The following is a 20732-nucleotide window of genomic DNA, read 5'->3' as shown; positions in this document are numbered from 1 at the left end:
AGGATCTTCAAAGCTCAAAATCTGAGGCTCTGCGCGGTCCCTCTTTCCTCCCAGGGCGCACTCTCCACGCCCCCCCCCCCCCGAGACGCGGGACCGGGGGTCCCGAGAGCTGGACGGGGGGACGCCCGCGCGCCCCTCTGCCTGTCCAGCGCGCGGGGCTGCGGCCCGGCCGTCCTCGCTCGCGTCCCGTCGCCGTCGGCCGCTAGAGGCCGCTGCGCCCCGGCCCTGCGCGCCCGCCGGGCCCCGCAGGAGGCGGCCCCGGGCGCGGAGGCGGCGGGCGGCGGCGCGCTCCCCGGCCCGCCCGCGGGAGCCTGGCGGGGACGCGGCGGGCCCCGCAGAGCCGATCGCCCGCCGCGCCGAGCCCCCGCGTGCAGAGGGCGGGGCGCGCGCTGCCCGTGCGGCCGGCCTGGCCCGCGCGCCCGCGGCCCGGGGAGGCGGCAACTGGGTCAGAGCGCGGCGCCCCGGCGGCGGGTCGCGGGCCGTCGAGCCTGGGAGGGAAGGCAGAAGGAGCGCGCGTGGGAGTCCACCGCGCGAAGTCTCGGCCCTGGGCTCGGAAGCAGGTGGAGCGCGGACCGGGTGGGCACCAGCCCGGGCCAGGTAGGTCCCCGACCACCGCTGGGGATCTGGAAGACCCGGCGGGCGCTGGGGGCGGGCGGGGGGGGGGGGGGGGGGCACCGGAGGGCGGGGGAGGGAGGCTCCTGCCATTTGCACCCTCAACTCCATGCTGGGTGTGCTCAGGCTGCCAACCCAGCCTCCACACAGCCGGGCGGGACTAGCGCTTGGGGGCCAAGCTGGGAAACTGAGGCAGGAGAGGTCGACTCTGGTGCTGCCACGTGGTAGCCCAAGAGCAGAGCCCAGAAACTTCCTTCTCCTGCTCTCCTGGTGGGGAGTGGGTGTGGGGTAGCACAAACTGGCCCAAACACCCCCACCCCCGTACATCCCAACTGAGGTCTTTTGGGTCTTGGGATTGCGCTGAGGGGTGGATTGGAAGGAAAGTGGGATGGGGACCACCTGAGAGAAGACGGAGCTGCATTCGTAATGATCAAAACGCAGCCTCCTGATGGGGCAGGGAAGGGGATACACTCAGAAAAGAGGCAGTCTGGAAGGATGGAAGCAATCTGCCTGGGGAGCCCCCTCCCGGCCCAGAGCTTCCCTACCTGCCCAGGTAATCCCCCCAGGGCTTTCACTGCTGGGAGACTGGACACAGACTTTTCTGTCCTTCCAGGGCCGACCATCCTTGGTGCTTGAGCCTCCCTTTAGAGCCAGAGGGAGGACAGGTTTTTAGGCAGGAAAGGAGAAGCTGTTGGGGGCTGTGACCTCTGGGGCTCAGAGTGCCCCCCTTCTAGCCCTCTGAGTGGTAATGGGGGTGAGGGTGGCAGAGTTGAGATAGCTCCGTATGAGTCCAGGAAGCAGGTGTGGTGGGGGAGTAGGAGGTACAGGAAGAGGAAGTTTCAGAGCCTCAAGAATCCTTCCCTATGCATCTTTTTTTTTTTTTTTAATATATGATATTTTTTGCAAAACATTTTTTCTTTATTAGAGAAGTTGTATGTTTACAGAACAATCATGCATAAAATACAGGATTCTTAAATACCACACCATTATTAACGTGCTGAGTTGGTGTGGAAAATTTATTACAATTGATGATAGCATACTTTTAGAATTGTACTATTAACTATAGTCCATGGTTTAACCCAGAGTTCACTGTTTGTGTAGTGTAGTTCCATATATTATTTAAAACATTTTTGGGAAGGAATCCTTCAGCTTCTCCAGATCCTGGCCCTCAGCTCCCTCCCGAGGCCAAGGAATTGCCAAGGCTGATTCTTCCATGCCTCCCCACCATCGCCCTGCTTTACTCCTGGGACAGGGGTGCCCCTCAGGCTCCTCCTCTCCTATCTGCCACCCTACTCTTTCCCAGAGTCTGTGAGTGCCCCTGCAAATTCCCAGGGCAGAGGCAAGGCGCCGCCTCCTGCGCCGGCTCCTTGGGGCACAGCTTCCTAATTGGCCTCGACTTTGGTGCCCAGCCCACCCCCTGTCCTCCTTCACCCCTCGCGGGGCCGTGGGCTCCCTGTGTCTTTCTTACTTGTCCAGGTGGAGTGAGTCTGGGGCCGGTGGATGAACAGAGAGAAGCGGAAAGATCCCCCAAAAGGTGAGTGGAGATGGTTGAGGATGGGTACTGAGGGCTGGACAGAGACCAGGCGCCCTCCCCCAGGGAGCAGCGAGCACCTGGCGTTTGGTTTGGCCTCTCGTGGGCCCAGCACGGAGCAGGCACCAAGGGACACCCAAGGGACTAGCAGTGCTGCAGCAGAGACAGTGGCCCAGGCCTAGCCCTGGGCTCGCGGCCCTTCTGCCCCCCCTTTGCATGCCTGGGTGGCTTCCAGCTGCTCGGTGCGTGTGCTTCCCTAAGATTCCCCACATTCCTAGCCCATATCCGGGATAGGTTTGGGATGCCGGCTCTGTCCATGATGGAGGAAGTGGAAAGGGGAAACCAGGTGGTCCCGGGGGAATAGGGTGGATTTCTGGACTCTGCAAGATGACCTTGGGCAAGTCATTCAACTTCTATTAGCCTCGGCTTTATTTTTTCTTTAAATTTAATTTTTTCTTTTTTTAGGAGGTACTGGGGATTGAACCCAGGACCTCATACATGGGAAGCAGGTGCTCAACCATTGGCTATACCTGCTCCCCAATATATAATTTTGTGGGCTTTTTTGGAGGTCCTGGGGCGGAGGATTGAACCCAGAACTTCACACGTGGGAGGTAGGTGCTCAACCACTGAGCGACACCCACTCCCCTAAATTTAAAGTTTATTTAAATCAATTAGCTAGTACTTTCCTCTGGTTCAAAATTCAACAATTGATAAAAGGAATAGGGAGAAAAATGTCTCCCTGTGCCTCTGTCTTCCAGCCAACCAGCTTCCCCTTTGGGAGACAACCGATGTTATTGGGTTTTTTTTGGTACGTCTTTCCAGAGCTGCTTTATGCATATTCAAGCAGCATATGTAATCTCTGCCTTTTACACATTAGCATTTTATACACACTCTCCTGCCCTTCGCTTCTTTTTTTTCGCCCTCCTAACAGTGGATTATCCTTCGTGATCATTGCATACATCAGCACATGAAGCATTTCCCCGCTCTTCTTTTTGCGGATACCTGGTTGGGACTGCATTTGTGCAAATGTTCCAGAAAGTATTGAACCCAGTTCCTTAGTGCTGGTCGTTTAGGTTGTGCCCAGGCCTTGTGAGTTTCAGTTTGCTGTGCCCTAACATAGTTCATAAGAATCCTTCTTAGCGATGGATTCAAGTTCATGTGTGTGAAGTGGATGACGATGGGAGTTGTCATTATCCCGCCTGTGTCACAGCCTTCCATGGGACCATATCTAGTTCATCCTTCAAGACCCACCTTAGTTGTCACCCCCTCCACAAAGCCTTCCTTGATTTTCCCAGCAAAACAGTCTCCCCCTCCTTGCTCCCCTTTCCTCCTCTAGCACAATCGCTTTCCACAGGGAAAGCTGCCTGAGGACGAGGTGTGCCCCCCCGCCCCCTCCGGGCACTGCACAGAGAGGGTGCTTGGGCTGGGCGCGGGGTGAGCTCTGCCTGGAGGCTAGCGGGGCGGTGCTTCTCTCCGCAGGATGAGCGAGAGGGCGGCGCGGAGCGCGGGCACGGGCGCCTGGCTGCTGGCACTTGGCCTGGCTTGGCTCTGGACCCACCTGGTCTCAGCCTCTGGGCAGTCTCCAGCTCCCACAGGTTTGGGGGAGGTGGTGGGGCCTGGGGAAGGGGGCTCGCAGGACCCCTGGAGACCCGGACAGCACCCCACCCTGTTCCAGTCCTGTTTTGGGCCAGTCCAGTACACAGATGGTGGGGGTTCTGGCTCCTTCCCTGTTCTTGACCCAGGAAACTCTGCCCCATGTCTGCTGTCCCCGGGGGGAAGGCCTGGGCTTCCCAGGGCCCCCCCCCCACTTTCCTTCCAGGCTGCAAGGTATTCTGCGGGGCCAGAGGCCCTTAGGTGGGGGGTTACTTCTGGCCTCCTGCCCTAATTCTGTGGTTTTCCTTGGGTTTGGCTAAAGCTGGTGTAAGCAGGTGATCCTTTGCCCCATCACAAGTCCCTGAGCCCTTACCCTCCCCCTGGGTGGGGCGGGGGGCGGGTCGGATGGAACTCCATCCTGCGTCTGGGCAAGAGCCAGGCTCCTGGGCACAAAAGGAGGGCAGGAGCACTGCAGAGGGGCTGGCAGGTGTCACCCTCCTCCTCTGCAACTGGAAAATCTCTCCAACGCCAAATTGGGAGGACGGGCTCGAGAGCACCCAGGCCTGGCCCCGTGGGCGGGACAGGAGGGGGGGGGAGCCAGGCTGCTCGCCCCACCTCCCGCTGGCCCCTGCAGCCTTGGTCAAGCAGGGCACCTGTGAGGTGATCGCCGCGCACCGCTGCTGCAACCGCAACCGCATCGAGGAGCGCTTCCAGACGGTCAAGTGCTCCTGCCTGGCAGGCCAGGTGGCCGGCACCACGCGGGCGAGGCCCTCCTGCGTAGACGGTGAGCCAGAGGCCAGCGCCAGGGGAGGCCTGCGGTGGCCACTGGCCTGTCTGTCGCCGATACCGTTTCGCCCTGATACCCGGGGCGTCGGTGATCAGAGGCTCAAGGGATGGGGCATCCCCTGACCAGGGCGGGAGGGGGGGGGGCAGGTGACAGGTGACAGCGCCCGGGTTCCCGGCGGAGGCAAACTCTCGTCCCGGGCCCACCTGCCCCCGCGCCTGTTATCACGCCGGGCCCCTCGGCCCTTCCTCCTCCAGACATCGGCCTTTCGCAGGCCCCTGGCCCAGGCCCCCTCCCGTTCTCACCCCCCGTGGACGCACGCGCTGCTCACACGTTGCCTCGCACGCCCGCCCCGTGTGCCGCCTCCCCGTCCGCCCGCCCGCTCCCGCGGCGGTGGCGCACGTGGCGCCTCTGCTCAGAAGCGCGCCCGCGCCTGCGCCCCGGGGCTGCGGACCCCTCCCCACGGCTCCCGCTCCTGCTCACGCGCTCCAGGCAGCGTGCTGAAGCGGGGGCCTCCGGGCCGATGTGGCGGGGCGCGGCTCTAGGACTGCCGGGGAGACCCCTCACCCCGCGCTGTCTCCGTGAGATGTAGGGGTCCGTGGGGCTGCATCCCCCGCCCGCAGCCCGAGCACGCCGCTCTGGACAGGGTGTGGGCAAGGGAAAGGCAGGGCTCAGGGCTGGGGTGGACGGAAACGTGCGCCTCCTCCACCGATCGCCCCCCCCCCTTGGCCTCCCCCTTGTACCCGCTAAGGCTTAGCCCCCCCCCCCCCCGCTCCTGCTCCACAGCCTCGGTCGTCGTGCAGAAGTGGTGGTGCCAGATGGAGCCCTGCCTGCCCGGGGAGGAGTGCAAGGTGCTCCCGGACCTGTCAGGGTGGAGCTGCAGCAGCGGACACAGACTCAAAACCACCAAGGTATCACGGGGCCCGCTGCCCCCCCCCACCTGGGGCGGGACACGCGCGCTGGGGCCTCAGAGTGCCCGTGCCTCCAGGCGCGCTCTGCCCACGGTGGAGACGCGTCCCCACGCCCTGGTCTGTCCAGGTTCGGGGCTTAGGGGCTCTGGGTTTGAAATCCAGTGTGTCCTGGGAAAATTCCTGATGCTTCATATGCCTTAGTTTCCCCCTCTTTGCCTGAAGTGAGTTTCCCTCCAGAAAATGTCAGTTCTTTAAGAACAAAGTGGAGAGGTGATGGAATGATCTAGATCATTCAGGGCCATGTCTGCTTCCATCTGAATTCCAGGGGTAGCGGCCCCCTGCCCACCCACCCCGGCCACAGAGCCCTCCCTCACACCGCTATTGTTAGCCCGGACTGCTCTTGCCTGGCTCCCTTCACTCCAGGGGCTCTGAACCTTCTCTGTTCCACGGACCCCCTTTGCCAGTCAGGTGAGAACCACGGTCGCCTCACTAAGCCCACACTGTACTGTGGTTTTTTTAAGTGCCCAAAATTTTTGATGTAGCATTGATATATGATTAGGGCTTTTTCCTATTTCCTATGACATATGCTCTTTTTAAGCAGTTTAATTGAGATATAGTCACACACCCTACAATCCATCCAAACGATAAACTCAGTATAATCACAGAGCTGTGCATACATCACAACAATCCATTTTTTTAACATTTTCATTGCTGCACAAGGAAACCCCATACCCTTTACTATTTTTTCTTTCTTTTTTTTCTCTCTTTATTTTTTTTAAAATGTTACATTCAAAAAATATAAGAGATCCCCATATACCCCCCACCCCTCTCACCCCACTCCTTTGACATCAACAGCCTCTGTCATCATCGTGGACATCACCGTCCCAGGGTCCACAGGATGGAGGGATAGAGTATGGATTAGCATGGACTTACTGATATTCTACTGTGGAACTATTGTGATTAGCAGTGGATGAAATTGTAGCACTGATGTGGAGAAAGTGGCCACGGTAGCTGCTGAGGGCAGGGAGAGGGAAGAAGAGATGTGATGTGGGGGCATTTCCGGGACTTGGCGTTGTCCTGAGTGATATTGCAGGGACAGATGTTGGACTTATATTTCTTGCCATAACCCACTGAATGGACTGGAGGAGAGTGTGAACTACAATGTAGACCATTATCCATGTGGTGCCACAGTGCACCAAATGCAGTGAATGTCCCACGATGATGAAAGAGGTTGTACTGCGTTTATTTAATAAACATTCCACACCTGCTCCAACACGGCCCCACAAGAATAAAGTTCCTTTGAATTGCAGTTCAAGCTCATGGACCCCTGGTAAGAACCCCTGCTCTAGGGGGATTGCTCTGCTGTGATAGCGCCTGAGAGGGTTGTTGTTTTCATGGTTTGCTGCCTGCCCCACAGAACAAGGGGTGATTAAAATTTTATCAAACTCGTTAGCAATTCCGCGTGTGTCATAGTCAATCGGTCACATCCGCCTGACATCAGCATGTATACAGGTGAGTGACGCTGTGTGGCAAGCCCTAGCTCTGCCTTCTTGCCTTCCCTCCTAGCAAATAAACAAGCCAGTAAAAAAAAAAACAAAAATTAAGTAGAGAAGGAAAAGCAGCCTTAGGTTGGGAAGGGAACAGCCCTTTTCTCAGAGCCCAGAGCCGAAGGAGCTGCTAAAGAGGCAGTGGGGCTGGACGAGGCGCAGAGCGTCCTACCTGCAGGCAGGTGTGGGGGGGAGTGGTAGCCAGCCTCAGGGCTTTTAGGACTAGAAGAGAGTGAGGGCCGCTGTGTTGTGTTGGTTTGGCTTTGCACCTTTAGAGCAGGGGCTCTTCACCTTTTTTGTTCCACAGACCCCTTTGCCAGTCCACACTATACTGCGTATTAGCTAATAAAGATCTCAACACCTGCACCAACACGCCCCCACAAGAATAATGTTGTTTTTAACATTTCAATTCAAGCTCATGGACCCCTGGTTAAGAACCCCTGCTCTAGAGGCTCGTCACCATAGCAACTCTGAAGCAACCAGCGGTGATGCTTTTCTGATTTATGTTTGCCTGGGCCACCGGGCCAAGCTTCCCCAGTCTAGACTGCTTGAGGGGCAGAGGTTGGCAGCACTGACCGCTAAGTGACCTGCATATCCTGGGGCATCTCTGACCTGCTGGCAGGGGGCATCCCTTCCCTTCTCTAACTCTCCCTCGTCGTTTGCTCTCTAGGTCACACGATAGCTCTGGGCGTCGTGGTCTGGACAGGACAGGCTCAATGAGCCGTGGACTGCCATAGGCAGCCGGTCATCGGCCAGCAAACACGCGGATCCGCCGGCCTGGGTACACGCCCCGTGGCAGGTGCGGTGTCCCTCCTTCCAGGGACATTTCGGTTAGGCTGCTTGGCACATGTGGATGGACTCCAGCTACATGCCTGGAGTTGCGCCGGGCACTTCTGGATGACCCAAGGAGGGTCAAAACACGGCTCCTGCCCTTAAGAAATGTCCAGTCGAGTCGGGGAGTCGGGGAAGGACAACTTAGATCTTTTAGATTCAAGCGTGTGGTTCCCAGGCTGTGGCTTCTGAGGACCCTGGGCAGGGTGGACGACTGGAGGTGAGACTCCCACTGCACTTCCCACCCTCTGGCCACAGACACAAAGATAAGATGTCGCCTTCACCCCCTGCCACCCTCCCTCGCATCGGTCCAGAATCCCCAGCAAGCTGCTGACACATGGAAGGAGAACACATGCCCCTTACGTCAAACCAGCGTATCTTATTTGGACGTGATTGGTTTGCTGTGGGGAAGGGAACAAAGATGAAGGCAAACAACTTTCCAGCAAAGCTCCTGCAGAGACAGCTTGTTTGGGCTAGTCACTGCGGAGGGGTTGGACAGGACCCTAAAATCACCCCATCCCAGCACCTTGGGCTTTTGTTTGTTTGCTTGTTTTGACAGATGAGGAAACTGAGTCCCAGAGAAGAGAGTGACTGACCCAAGGTCTCGTAACTTGGGCTCCCAGATCTCTGAGGTTGCTGATCTTGCTCTCAGCCTGGGTGTTGGGATTTCAACCTGGACCTTCCAGGCTGTTTTCGTCTCAGTTACAGGAACCTATAAAGTCCTGGCTGCCGGCAGCAACGTTTTCTCAGGAGATGCTGGAGTAGGAACTTTTACCAAGGTCACCGTTCTCTTATCTGAAAATAATCCGGCATATCCACCTCCCGTGACACAGACTCTGATGCAGCACATGCACTTGAATCTCTGCATATAGTGAGGTCACAGGGTGGGGTTGTGAACGAATTGGTGAAACATTCATCACCCCCACCCCTCACCCCACTTCAGGCCGGGGATGGTGTCAGGGGGGCAGTAAACTTTTCCCGGAAAGGGCTGGAGAGTAAATATTTTAGGCTTTGCAGGCCACCTACAATCTCTTCTTGGTTTTTGTCTGGCTGTTCTGTTTTTTAAACCCTTTCAGAAAACATTCTCAGCTCAAGAGCTGCACATTATCAGGCCGGGGTCCCTCCTGGGAAGTTTGCTCCTCTGAAGATGGGGCCCTCGTGCGGCGGGGCCTGCCCCCAGCCTCCTGGCCCGCCTTGGGTGCAGGGGGAAGCTGAGCGTGAGGGCTGGGTCAGTTTTGTTTTTCTCCTAATGTTCCTTGAGAGACTGGTGAGTGAACTCAGTCCAAGAGACGAGACCCTGCTCTCTTGGAGACCAGAACGCAGGCTCCTCACATGCCCTCGCCGCGCCTCCAGCCTGGGTCCAGGAGAGAGAGGGGCTCCAGCCGCCCGCGCACCTGCCAGGAGCTGGGCTGTGAGCAGGGGGGTTGGCTCGAGGGCGACGGTGATGTCGTGCAGACTATCCCCGCCCTGCGCCGTCAGCCACGGCCAGCCCCTGCCCCAACCCAAGTCCAGACTCCCCGGCTTTTCCTGACCTCCCCAATTCCTGCCTCCAGAGAAGCCCTCTTTCCTTTTGGAATATGCTGGAATTTGCTGATTTCGGTGTTTTGAAACCTCTCAAACCCTCCATTGATTTGGCGGCCTTGGAGGGGTGTCCTCTAACGTTCCCCCCTCCCAACGGAAACTCCCTGGGGTGCTGTTGCCCAGCCCGGCCTATCGGTGTGCACTCTGTCCCTACACGCTGCCAGTTTAGATGTCAGTTAACTGTCCTGCTCCCGGAATCATTTGTCTTCCTCGTCTTCCCTTGGTGGGATGAGACCTGAGATTCTCCGTCCCTAGCGCCCTCAGCTGGGAAGGCCTCAGGAAGGTCACCAACCACAGGGGGTCCCGTGGCTGATTCCCGCAGCCTCTGGCAGTTTAAGATCGGTGGGGGAGTCTAGCTAATGGCCCCTGACAGTTGCTTAGAGTTGAGGCCTGCAGCTCTCTGAAATCAAAGCTTACAGCTAGCAGGGATTACAGAGATCAGTTAGTCCAGCTCTCTTATTTGACAGATGAAGAAAGGGAGGCTCAGAGAGGTTATGAGACTTGCCCAAAGTCACACAGCAAGCTGGTGGCATGATCCAGACAAGGGCTCTTTTCCCTGCTGCACATTGCCTCTTTACCCCAGTTCAGGCAAGGGGCATGAAAAGAAGCCAGAATTTTAGCAAGCATCAATGTGAAGGAGTCTCATTCTAAAAGCACCTAACCCTGTGAGTCTGGGGGGGGGGGCGGGGAGGGACAGAACGAAGATGAGTGGGAGCCATTTAGAGCTGTATGTGCAGAAAGAGGGAAGTCGTGGCCACAAGGAGGCATTGAGACCACTCATTCAGAAGAACATCGAAACGCCACAGCACATCCTGAAATAATTAGACCAAAACTGATCCCCCGTTCCTGACAGGTGGTTTTGTCCTTTCTGGAGAACAAGGGGAGTCCCCGCTGGCCTTTGGAAGGTCTCTGAAGCTAGCCTTGATGGCTGGATTCTTAGAACCCAGCACAGGGGTCTGTGAACCAAGGCCCACGGACCAAATTTGGCGCACCATCTATTTTTGTAAATAAAGGTTTTTTTTTCCTTCAAAGTTTGCCGTTTATTTAAAAACTAGGGAAGCGAATGTGACTCAAGCAGTTGGGCTCCTTTCTACCACATGGGAGGTCCCGGGTACGGTTCCTGGTGCCTCCTCAAAAGAAGATGAGCACAGAATGAATGGGCACAGAGAGCAAGCAGCAAGTGTAAACAATGTGGGGTAGGGGTGGAAATAAGTAAATAAAATAAATCTTAAAAAAAAATCCAAGTAATCACCCCATGGACATACATTAATATAAAATGATGGCAAACTTAAACACATCTTCCAATTTGATGAAATACTTGGGGCTTGAATGGATCTAGTGACTTTTGACCCTTCTTTTTCTTGCAAATCCCATTCTGTTAGGTTTACCCAAGTGGCCCAAAGCTTGTTTCCACAAAAGTGTTCTAAAAAAGTGCTTGTCGAATTGCAAATCCAAATTCTCTCCAGGTTGCACATCAAACAAAACGAATACTAATTCTGTTGGAAGCTTGAGTTTTGCCTCCTCCCCTCCCCCACCCAGTGGTTCTACTCTGTTGAGAAGAAATTCCATACCAGTTGACTGAATAAGGTTGTTCTTTGGGACAATTATAAAAATACTTTGAGGGAGGGATTTGCATTTGTTGGAGGAGATTTCTTTTTCCTTTCCAAAAAAATTAAACTCCAATTATTTTTTAGCATGCGTGTATGTGTTCTTTGCATGTGTGTGTCCTGTTTTGGTCCAGTTCCTAGGATAAATCAAAAGTGTGAGAACTTGCATTTAGAAACAGATTGTATCAGCAATAATTCTTATGAGGGCAAAGATTAAATTACAATTCTTGGGGATCAGCCGCCAGTATGTCCATTGTCAGCGTGCGCTGTGGGTCTCTGAACAGCTGCCTGGAGATCCCTGGGCTGAGTGGGGTTGTATGCTTTGAGCTGGCTCCATCGTCTCCATTTATTTAGAGTATCACGGGTATGTTTATTTTCATTCATGTAAAAACTTTTCGCCAACTGCAAGTTGTGACAAAGCTTTAATGTCCAGGACAGAGGTCTCCCATTTACAGAATGGATCGTTTGTCATGGGACAATTTGCCATAGATTCTTTAGCTAAAGTGCATGGCTTCATTCCAGCCTTTCATTTTGTTTTGTTTTTAAGCATTGCCACTAACTGTGGATTATAGTTTACGTTATAGTTTACACTCTGTTCCATGCAATTTTGTAAGTTATGACAAAATATGTAAGGGCCTGTGTCTGTCATTGCAATGTCATGCAGGACAATTCCAATGACCCAAAAATGCCCGCATATTACTCCTTTTTTTCCATCTCCCTCCCCTCAGAACCTCCAGTGGCCACTGCCTCCACATCAATGATAAAAGTTCTTCCATTGCTAGAATAACAATAAGTCTAATAGTAAGTCTATTTTTGTTCATTGTTCATTCCCCAATCTTGAGGATTCTGGGATGGTGATGCCCACTCTGCCTCTCATTGAGAGGGGGCTTCGATCCCATGGGGCAGATGGATGGGTCTATCTTGCTTGCAGCTGCAGACACTCTCTATTCCTTGGGATGGGCATTGTCCATCATCATCTCCTTGTTAGTTGTCCTGGGTGAGTCCAATGAACTGGAGAGTAGGTTTTGCAAACTCTGCTGAGATTCAGGGTCCAAATGGCACAAGGATGGGTCAAAGATTTAAGTCTCTTGGATTTACACCTATCAAATATAGTACTAATTATAGGTTAAAACAGAAGGGGCAGAAGAGCCAGGTGTAGGGAAACCACAAATGAGTCCAACTCTGTCACACTGGGGAGCATAAATTCCTACGTAAGATCCATTGACATGGTGCCAAACTCCTGAGCTGTCTGCCCTGCCTATACTGTCTGGATGTCTCTGCAGCCCTCAGGAGCCCCACTGTTTGAGGCAACATTTGCCAGGGCACTCAATGAGATCCCGCTGGGACATGCATAAGTATAATCTCTGGAATGACGTCCCCACTCCCTTTGAAATCTTTTAGCCATAAAAACTCATTTTTATTGATCATTTCCCCCTTATGGTCAAAATTTTTTTCCAGGCATTGCTAGTTGGCACTTGGTAGTAATCCCTTGGTGCCAGGGAGGCTCATCCTCAGCAGTCAAGTTCCATGCCAGGGGGGATGATATTGCATGTTTCAAAAATATTTATTTATTTATTTATTTCTCTCCCCTTCCCCCCCACCCCAGTTGTCTGTTCTCTGTGTCTGTTTGCTGCATCCTCTTCTTTGTCCGCTCCTGTTGTTTTCAGCGGCACGGGAATCTGTGTTTCTTTTGGTTGCATTATCTTGTTGTGTCAGCTCTCCGTGTGTGTGGCTCCATTCTTGGGCAGGTTGCACTTTCTTTCGCGCTGGGCGGCTCTCCTTATGGGTGCACTCCTTGTGCATGGTGCTCCCCTACACGGGGGACACCCCTGCGTGACAGGGCACTCCTTGCGTGCATCAGCACTGCGCATGGGCCAGCTCCACTCGGGTCAAGGAGGCCCGGGGTTTGAACCGTAGACCTCCCATGTGGTAGACGGACGCCCTAACCACTGGGCCAAGTCCTCTTCCCGATGTTGCATTTATATGTTGAGTTTGGCTTAGAGAGAGGCCACATTTGAGCAGCAAGGTGGCCCTCAGGAGGTAACTCTTAGGCAACATATAATACTAGGCTAAGTTTCAATTTCAAAAGAAAAATTTCCTAAGTACAGTCAGCAGTATCAGGGGCTTGGTGCAATGGTCCATCCTCCTTCATTAGGCAATGCCCCTGCTCTGGGGGGATTGCTGCTGTCCCGTTAGAGACTGTATCAGAACTCTCCAGAATGGGAATTCGATATTCTCTTGGTTATTGTGTGGATCTCCACCCACCGTCAACCTTTGTTTTCAGCTCAACTCACCCATTTGGCTGTGGGTTTTGAATTCACTTTAGCCACATAGACAAGTAAAGGGAAAAATGGTCCTGGAAGGAGTGTCATTTTTAGTTTTTGGCCAACTGACACATTCTGGTACCCTGTAGAATCATAGAAACCTATCATGGCAAATCCCACAAAGGTTAATCCATAGATTTCCGGCTTGGATTTCTTGATGTCAGGGTTAATCCACAAGTTTTCAGCTTGGATTTTTTGATGTCAGGTATCTGAGGAGATGGTACTGGGGAAGAGAGAAGGAATACTGGAGAACATTTCAACACTTTAAATAGATTGCTAGAAATTGTATATTTATGACTGATGAGGCTGCACAGGGAAATCCAATGTCAAATTTCTTGGATTTGGACTGTAATATGGTGCATTGATTATCTTATGGGAAAATCTATTAATAAAAGCTTAATAAATGCAGTACGGGAGATAAAAATCTTTTGGAAAAATGGGGTACATTGAGGAGAAGTAATAAAAAAGTATACAAAATCACTTAGTGTTTGTTGTGTTAGTTCAAACCTACTTTTTTTTTTAAAGCAGGGGAGGAAAGAATTTATTAAGAAACAAGAAAAGAGACAAGTTCACTATCCAAGACATGGGTTTCGGGTATGATACAGGATGAGTTGTATACTTGGGGCCCCAAGTTATGTCTTTTACAACTTTTCTTCCTCCCCTTTCCTAATATTGAGGAGGGGCCAGCTGTTTAGCACCTACTATTAAAAGATGCCAAATAGGGAAGCAGATTTGGCCTAACTAATAGAGCATTCGTCTACCACACGTGAGGTCCAGGGTTCAAACCCTGGGCCTCCTTGACCCGTGTGGAGCAGGCCCACGCGCAGTGCTGATGTGTGCAAGGAGTGCCGTGCCATGCAGGGGTGTCCCCCGCGTAGGGGACCCCCACGTGCAAGGAGTGCACCCCGTAAGGAGAGCTGCCCTGTGCGAAAAAAGCACAGCCTTCCCAGGGGTGGCACCGCACACACGGCTAGCTGACACAACAAGATGACACAACAAAAAGAGACAGATTCCCAGTGCTGCTGACAAGAATGCAAGCAGACACAGAAGAACACACAGCGAATGGACACAGAGAGCGGACAATGGGGGGAGGGGAGAAAGGGGAGAGAAATAAATAAAAAATAAATCTTCAAAAAAAAAAAAAAGACACTGAATAGATATCTGGGCTAAAGCATGAACAAGAGAGAAAATTTCTGCTCTTGTGGAGCTGAAATTCTAGTATGGGGAGACAAAAAAATAAACAAGTAAGCAAACAAGCAAATTGCTGAAATACGTATTGCAATTTCGGATTGTGTTAAGTGCTGTGAGTAGATCGGCCGGGGGAGGGGCAACGTGACTGGGGGGGGCGGGGCTGCCTTAGGCTGGGGTACTCGGGAAGGCTTCTCTGAGGAGTGACGCTTGTGCCGAGTCCTGACGGCAAAGAAAAAAGGCACCTAAAGAGTAGGAGAGTTCTCCAGGCAGAGGGATAGGCAAGTGCCAGGATGCTGAGATGGGAACAGGCATGGTGTTTCCAGAAACAGACAGAAGACTGGGGTAGCTTGAGATTGATATGCATGGGAGAGAAAGGTGGGCATGGGCTGAAATCAGTGAGGTCAGAATTAAGCAGGTCATGCAGGTCCTCGTAGGTTTGATAAAGGGTTTGGATCGATGCTAAAAGCAAGGAGGGGTAAGCCATGGAGGGTTTAAGCAAGGCAGAGTCAACATCTGGCTGCTGTAAGGAGCATGGATTACAGGGGCCATGAGAAGAAGCTGGGAGACCGAATGATGGCAGAGGAGGAGAAGTGGTTGGATTCGGCATATATTTTAAGGTAGAGCCACAGGATCAGTCCAATTCCCCCTCACCCTCTACAGCGACCATGGCAGGTGGTCACAGAGGAGCCAGTGATAGTATTACTGAGACAAACTACGTTGAAAGATGACGTTCCCATGGAACTACAGCAGTGGCAATAAGGAATGCCAATTAAAATAGCATTGCCGCTTGGGACAGGTCTACCCAGGAGCATGCTGCAGCCACACAAGCAGCTCTGTGCCTTGGCTTTTATAGCCGGAAGAGTTTGCATGTCTTCTTTCTACCCTTGGCCAAAAGTATACCACCCCCTGGAACCTTTCTCCCTGTTGGTCATCATCATGATTGCAACATACACCCAGACCTGTCTTCTCCAGCGAAGGGAGGAAATTGGCTTTGCTCCCGATGATGAGCACTGGCAAGGTGACAAGGAGGCAGCCTCTCCAGGGGCAGGTGGCATTGGTAATAAAATAGAGTCTAACAACGGAACAGTCAGAAACTGGAAGCCAATGGAACCGAGAAGCCAGGAGAGGCCACCATGTGCTTTGCCGGGTGACAGAACAGTCAAGGACCAAGGACTGCTGGCAACCAGCTCCAGGATGCCACGCTCTCCTGGGAGGAAGTATTGCTTTGACGATGTCTTGATTTTGGACTTCTCTTACCTTCAAAACTGGGAGCCAAATAAATTCCCAAGCTTTAAGCCAAAAAAACAAAACCAGTCTAGGGAAATGGATGTGGCTCAAGCTTTTGGGCTCCCATCTGTCATGTGGGGGTCCCAAGTTCGGCTCCTGGGGCCTCCTGATGAAGGCAAAGCTGGCCCGCGCTGCGGAGAGCTGGCCCACACCATGAGCTGATGCAACAAAAAAGAGACACAGGGGAAAGACGAGAGACATAACAAAGCAGGGAGCTGAGGTGGCTCAAGTGATCGGGTGCCTTCTCCCAAGTCAGAGGTCCCAGGATTGGTTCCCAGTGCCTTTTGAAGAGAAGACAAGTAGACACAGAAGAGCACACAGCAAATGGACACAGAGCAGACAGCAAGTGCAGGCGGCAGTGGGGGGGGGATAAATTAAATAAAATAAATCTTAAAAAAAATAGTCTAGCTTCATTAGTGACTCAGATCCCTGGCTTGACCGCTCTGACCGACCTCACTAGTCAGGTCTGTTTTGATGTCCTGCCATGCTGATTTCTGCCAGGCTTCTGAAAATTCTGTATTCTCTGTCCCACTCTTCTTCCATTCCCACTCCAGGCCAAGCTAGTCTTTCTAACCCCAGGGCAGTGATTCCTCGAGTCCCTTGATTTTAATCCCAGTTCTGACCAACCTCCCACTTAAAACTTCTCTGACCCAAAAAAGGTCTCTTCTGATGCTCAGCTCCTATGGAAATGAAAGCCCAAACTCTTCTTTGGAACGTCCTCAGTGTGCTGCCCATGCTCCCTTTTAAGCTGTTATTCACTAGATGCTAAGCCGCCTGCCTTTTCCTAAACATGACTTCTACATCCTTTCTCTTGCCAAACCCACCGTCTTTGGAAAATCCTCTGTGCTCGCTTCATGCACTCTTTTTTTTTTTAAGATTTATTTTATTATTTAGTCCTTGTGCCCTGCCCCCTCCCCTCCTCCGCCCCTGCTATCTGCTCTCAGTGTCCACTCGCTGTGTGCTCTCTGTGTCTGTTCGGCTTCTCTTTAGGAGGCACCAGGAACCGAACCTGGGACCTCCCACATGGGAGAGAGGCACTCAGTCACTTGAGCCTCCTCTCCCTGTTTTGTTGTGTCTCTCATTGTTCTTTCTCTTTGTGTCTCCTTGTTGCATCAGCTCACTACACAAGCCCGACGCACCAGCTCACTGTCTTGCTACTTTTCTCCAGGAGGCACTGGGAACCGACCTGGGACCTCCTATGTGGTAGGCGGGAGATCACCCTCCCACCTACCCCCTCCCCTATCCCCTCTTCCTACCCCTCCTCCTATCCCCTGCTGTTTTTTTTTTTTTTGCTGTCTGTGCCCGTTTGCTGTGTGATCTTCTGAGTCTATTTCTCTGTCTTCTCTTCTCATTTCCTCCTCTAGGGTTCACCAGAATTCGATCCTGGGGACTTCTAATGTGGACAGAGGTTCCCTGTCACTTGTACCACCTTAGTTCCTGGTTTCTGTTGCGTCCCACCTTGACTCTCCCCTTCGTCTCTCTTTTCGTTGCGTCATCATCTTGCTTTGTGGCTCACTGCACAGGAACTTGGCTCGCAGTGCGGGCGTGTCTTTTACCAGGAAGTCTTGGGATTGAGCCTGGGTCCTCCCATATGGTAGATGGAAGCCCAGTCACTTGAGCCATATCCGCTTCCCCTGTCCTAGTGTTTTTTTAAAAATCATTTTACAATACACACAATCTGGAAAATGATGATTCTACATTATATTCCTGGTTTGGGATTCTTTTTTTTCTTTTTCGAGACTGTGCCCTTTTAATCCCTTCGAGGGACACCTGTGGCATCTAGCAGTCAAAGAAACGAAGGCATAAAGACAGGCCAAGGGAAAGACTTAGAGCAGATGCAATGCTTCCCTGCTGTGTTTCCAGACCCCAGATCAGTTCAGTTCACACATTCCAAGTTCATGTAATTTCCACCTTTTAACTTAAGGGAAATCTCTGCAAGTGCACCCATGTATAAAGTTGTAATTGTGCACGCATGCTTCTGGTGTTTCTGTGCATCTGTGGGTCTGAGTATCTCCATGCCCAAAACGTATGAGATTCCAAATACATGAGAACCCGCTGAAGAGAGATGTGGCCTGTGTGCCAGACCGAGGCACACTGGGTGCTCACAGCCAAGCACCTAACTGCGCGTTCCCACTCCTCTTGCTGGGGCTGCAACGGGACTTCGGGACAGGGGAGGGCTCATTTCCTGCTCTCCCACCCTGAGCAGCTAAACTGGTTCCTGATTCCTTGGGCTTGTAGACTTACAGCATTGTCATGAAGTGTGGACCTGGGTGTGTGTGTGGGCACAGAAGCTACCGGACTCAGATGGCTGCACACACTCTATCTGGAATAGCCATGAGGCTGGCCACAAGGAGGACCAGGCCACCTCCTCTCAAGGCCAACCCAAGGGTACCATCTCCCCTTCAGTCCAGCATAGAGGGAGAGGCTTCCAACCATCCTCAAGGCTGATTGATGTACCTGCTGGGTGGTTCCAGGACGCTGCCACTTCCATTAGTGAATGCCTACTGTGTGTCAAGCATGTGCTAGACTCTTTATGTAGGTAACTGTATGGCTATATGGGACTCTTCCCATCTCAAAATTTGGGCAAAGTTTAGGAAAAGAAAGATGGGTATCAAGGAGTGGATACAGATCAGTGATTGAGTGCTGTCTTCCCAAAGATAAGGTCCCTGGTTCAATTCCCAGTCCCGGTACCTTAAAAAAATAAAAGGTGTCAACTATTCGCAACTGCCCTCCACATTCTAAATCAACATGCTAGACTATTCCTACAGATTTGTGAAAGGGGCAGTCAACAACCCATGGCCCACCTATGTAAGGGGCAGGCAGTAATGACACTACATTCAGACAGAGTAGTCACTTCCTTCTTCCTCCTGCCATGGAAAGGGCTACATGTTGCTTCTTTCTTACTATGATCCACTTAAGAGGGGGCTTCCAGGGAACTTCTCCAAGAGCTTGACTTGAATCACTTGGAGTGGGGGCAGAGGCACTGAGGCCTGAAAATAATCTGAAGGTGCGTGGCTGTGGCTGGCTCGCTGTGCTGCAGATGCATCTAGAGGACTGTGGAGGCGGCGGACTTGGCCCAGTGGTTAGGGCGTCCGCCTACCACATGGGAGGTCCATGGTTCAAACCCCGGGCCTCCTTGACCTGTGTGCAGCTGGCCCATGCGCAGTGCTGATGCACGCAAGGAGTGCCCTGCCACACAGGGGTGTCCCCGCGTAGGGGAGCCCCACGCGCAAGGAGTGCGCCCCATAAGGAGAGCCGCACAGCACAAAAGAAAGTGCAGCCTGCCCAGGAATGGCGCCTCACCCATAGAGAGCTGACACAACGAGATGACACAACAAAAAGAAACACAGATTCCCGTGCTGCTGACAACAACAGAAGCGGACAAAGAAGACGCAGCAAAATAGACACAGAGAACAGAACCCAGGTAGGGGGAGGGGAGAAAAATAAATAAATAAATAAATCTTTAAAAAAAAAATAGAAGACTGTGGATGCTTGCATGTTTCCCATGGGCCAGGTGTGGACTGCCCAAAAGGGTTACCTGGAAGGAGGGCAGGCTGCAGGAAGCCGTGTCTCCAAAAGGGAGACAATGGACCTGTGGGAGGAGGCATGGCCTATAGCAAGGGACCTGGCAGTGGGAGAGCCCCAGCGGTAGGATATCTTCCAGAAACCCCGGACAATGTCCACCAGGCAATGCCCAAACTCTGAGATGGAAAGAGACTCAGACTCAGGTATTTAGTCATTTGTAGGTAATAAATGGCAAGTGGTGGTTTTGCACTGTCAGCCTGGCTAAACTGCAACTAAATTTCCCAGAATCCTATCCCCTGCATGCTTCTGGATTAGAAATGGCCAAAATACAGCTTTGTGAACCATTTGTGGGATTTTATTTTATTTATTTAGTTTTATTTTATTTTTGAGGTACCAGGGCCAGGGATTGAACCCGGGACCTCATACGTGGGAAGCCAACCCACTGAACCACATCAGCTCCCCCGAGTTGGTTTTTCCATCTGTTTGCTTGTTCTTTGTTTTTAAGGAGGCACCATTGTTCTGCACTCGTTGTTTGCTTATTGTCTGCTCGTTGTCTGTTTTGTTTTTAGGAGGCACTGGGAACCAAGTCTGGAACCTCCCATGTGGATATCACTCACCGCCTTGTGACTGATTTGAAAGTCAGAGAAGTGCAGCAGCAGTGATTACTCTCTGAAGGTTGCCATGGCTAGAAGAGCCAGCAAGCTCGAGGCTGTCCGAATTCTGTCTCACTCCACATCTGGCCTTCCTTTGCAACTCTCAGCCCTCTGACCAACATCAAGCCCAGGCTAACCCCCAGTACGGAGACAACGGCTTCCGTGAGCTCCACCAGCTCTTCTTTGTGCTTCTGCTCTAGCAGCTAGACATGCCCAACTTCAGAAGATTTGATTAGTGGCCTTTCTCTGATCCTGCCACTTCTCCATTCAGACCCTTATTTTCCCCAGTTTCTCCAAAAATGGTTTAATGTATTATTCCTGTAATAAATCTCTTATTCCATACTACTCTTAATGTTTCTCCATCCCTGATTGAACCCTGAGTAATATCATTATAGGTGCTGGAAAGGGCTTCAGAAAAATAGAACTTAAGGCTAAGGATCTGGAATTGAACTGATTAAAGTCATTAACAACCCTGCTGCCAGTGGCAAAGGTGATATTTTGGGCCATGGTATGCAGTGGCAGAACAGGGACTCCAGTTATCACCGGTAGTCATCTGTAATCAAATGCCTTAGAAGGCAAGTATTTAGGTGGTCACGGAGTTGCTGCCACTGAATATTTCAGTGGGAAGGAGGTGTGTAATGGGGTTGGTTGGTTGCATCTCAGTGCGCTCAAGATTTTGGAGAAAGAAAATCACGAGCTCAGGGCTTCAGACTTCCAGCTTGAGATGTGGGTAAGGGAGCAGGATGCATCTATGG

The 20732-nt window shown here is 52.4% G+C and overlaps 1 protein-coding gene across 4 annotated transcripts; it reads left to right on the top strand.

Moving 5' to 3' along the window:
* The first annotated feature begins 366 nt into the window (after positions 1 to 366).
* Positions 367 to 20322, top strand: TAFA3 (TAFA chemokine like family member 3). Of its 4 annotated transcripts, none has more exons than XM_058303023.2 (6): positions 367 to 597; positions 2089 to 2146; positions 3623 to 3738; positions 4371 to 4520; positions 5307 to 5431; positions 19894 to 20322. In XM_058303023.2, exons 3-6 carry the CDS (start codon positions 3624 to 3626, stop codon positions 19984 to 19986), a joined length of 483 nt encoding a protein of 160 aa, XP_058159006.1. In that variant the 5' UTR covers positions 367 to 597; positions 2089 to 2146; position 3623; the 3' UTR covers positions 19987 to 20322. The 4 variants fall into 4 exon arrangements, with proteins under 4 accessions (XP_058159006.1, XP_058159008.1, XP_058159007.1 ...); XM_058303024.2 differs by lacking the exon at positions 19894 to 20322 and adding an exon at positions 7649 to 11083 and having other exon boundaries at positions 374 to 597; XM_058303025.2 differs by lacking the exon at positions 3623 to 3738.
* The last annotated feature ends 410 nt before the right edge of the window (positions 20323 to 20732 follow it).

Source organism: Dasypus novemcinctus, chromosome 9, assembly GCF_030445035.2.
Source record: "Dasypus novemcinctus isolate mDasNov1 chromosome 9, mDasNov1.1.hap2, whole genome shotgun sequence".
Lineage (NCBI taxonomy): Eukaryota > Metazoa > Chordata > Mammalia > Cingulata > Dasypodidae > Dasypus > Dasypus novemcinctus.
The sequence above is the reverse complement of the archived record's forward strand: the minus strand, read 5'-3'. Positions and strand labels throughout refer to the sequence as shown.

What these genes read in the sequence shown, in the direction of transcription:
- TAFA3 (XM_058303023.2), top strand. Translation starts at nt 3,624, where the DNA reads ATGAGCGAGAGGGCGGCGCGGAGCGCGGGCACGGGCGCCTGGCTGCTG. An exon ending in GCAGTCTCCAGCTCCCACAG is followed by an intron (nt 3,739 to 4,370) that starts GTTTGGGGGAGG and finishes TGGCCCCTGCAG; the next exon opens with CCTTGGTCAAGCAGGGCACC. An exon ending in ACAGACTCAAAACCACCAAG is followed by an intron (nt 5,432 to 19,893) that starts GTATCACGGGGC and finishes TTTTGTTTTTAG; the next exon opens with GAGGCACTGGGAACCAAGTC.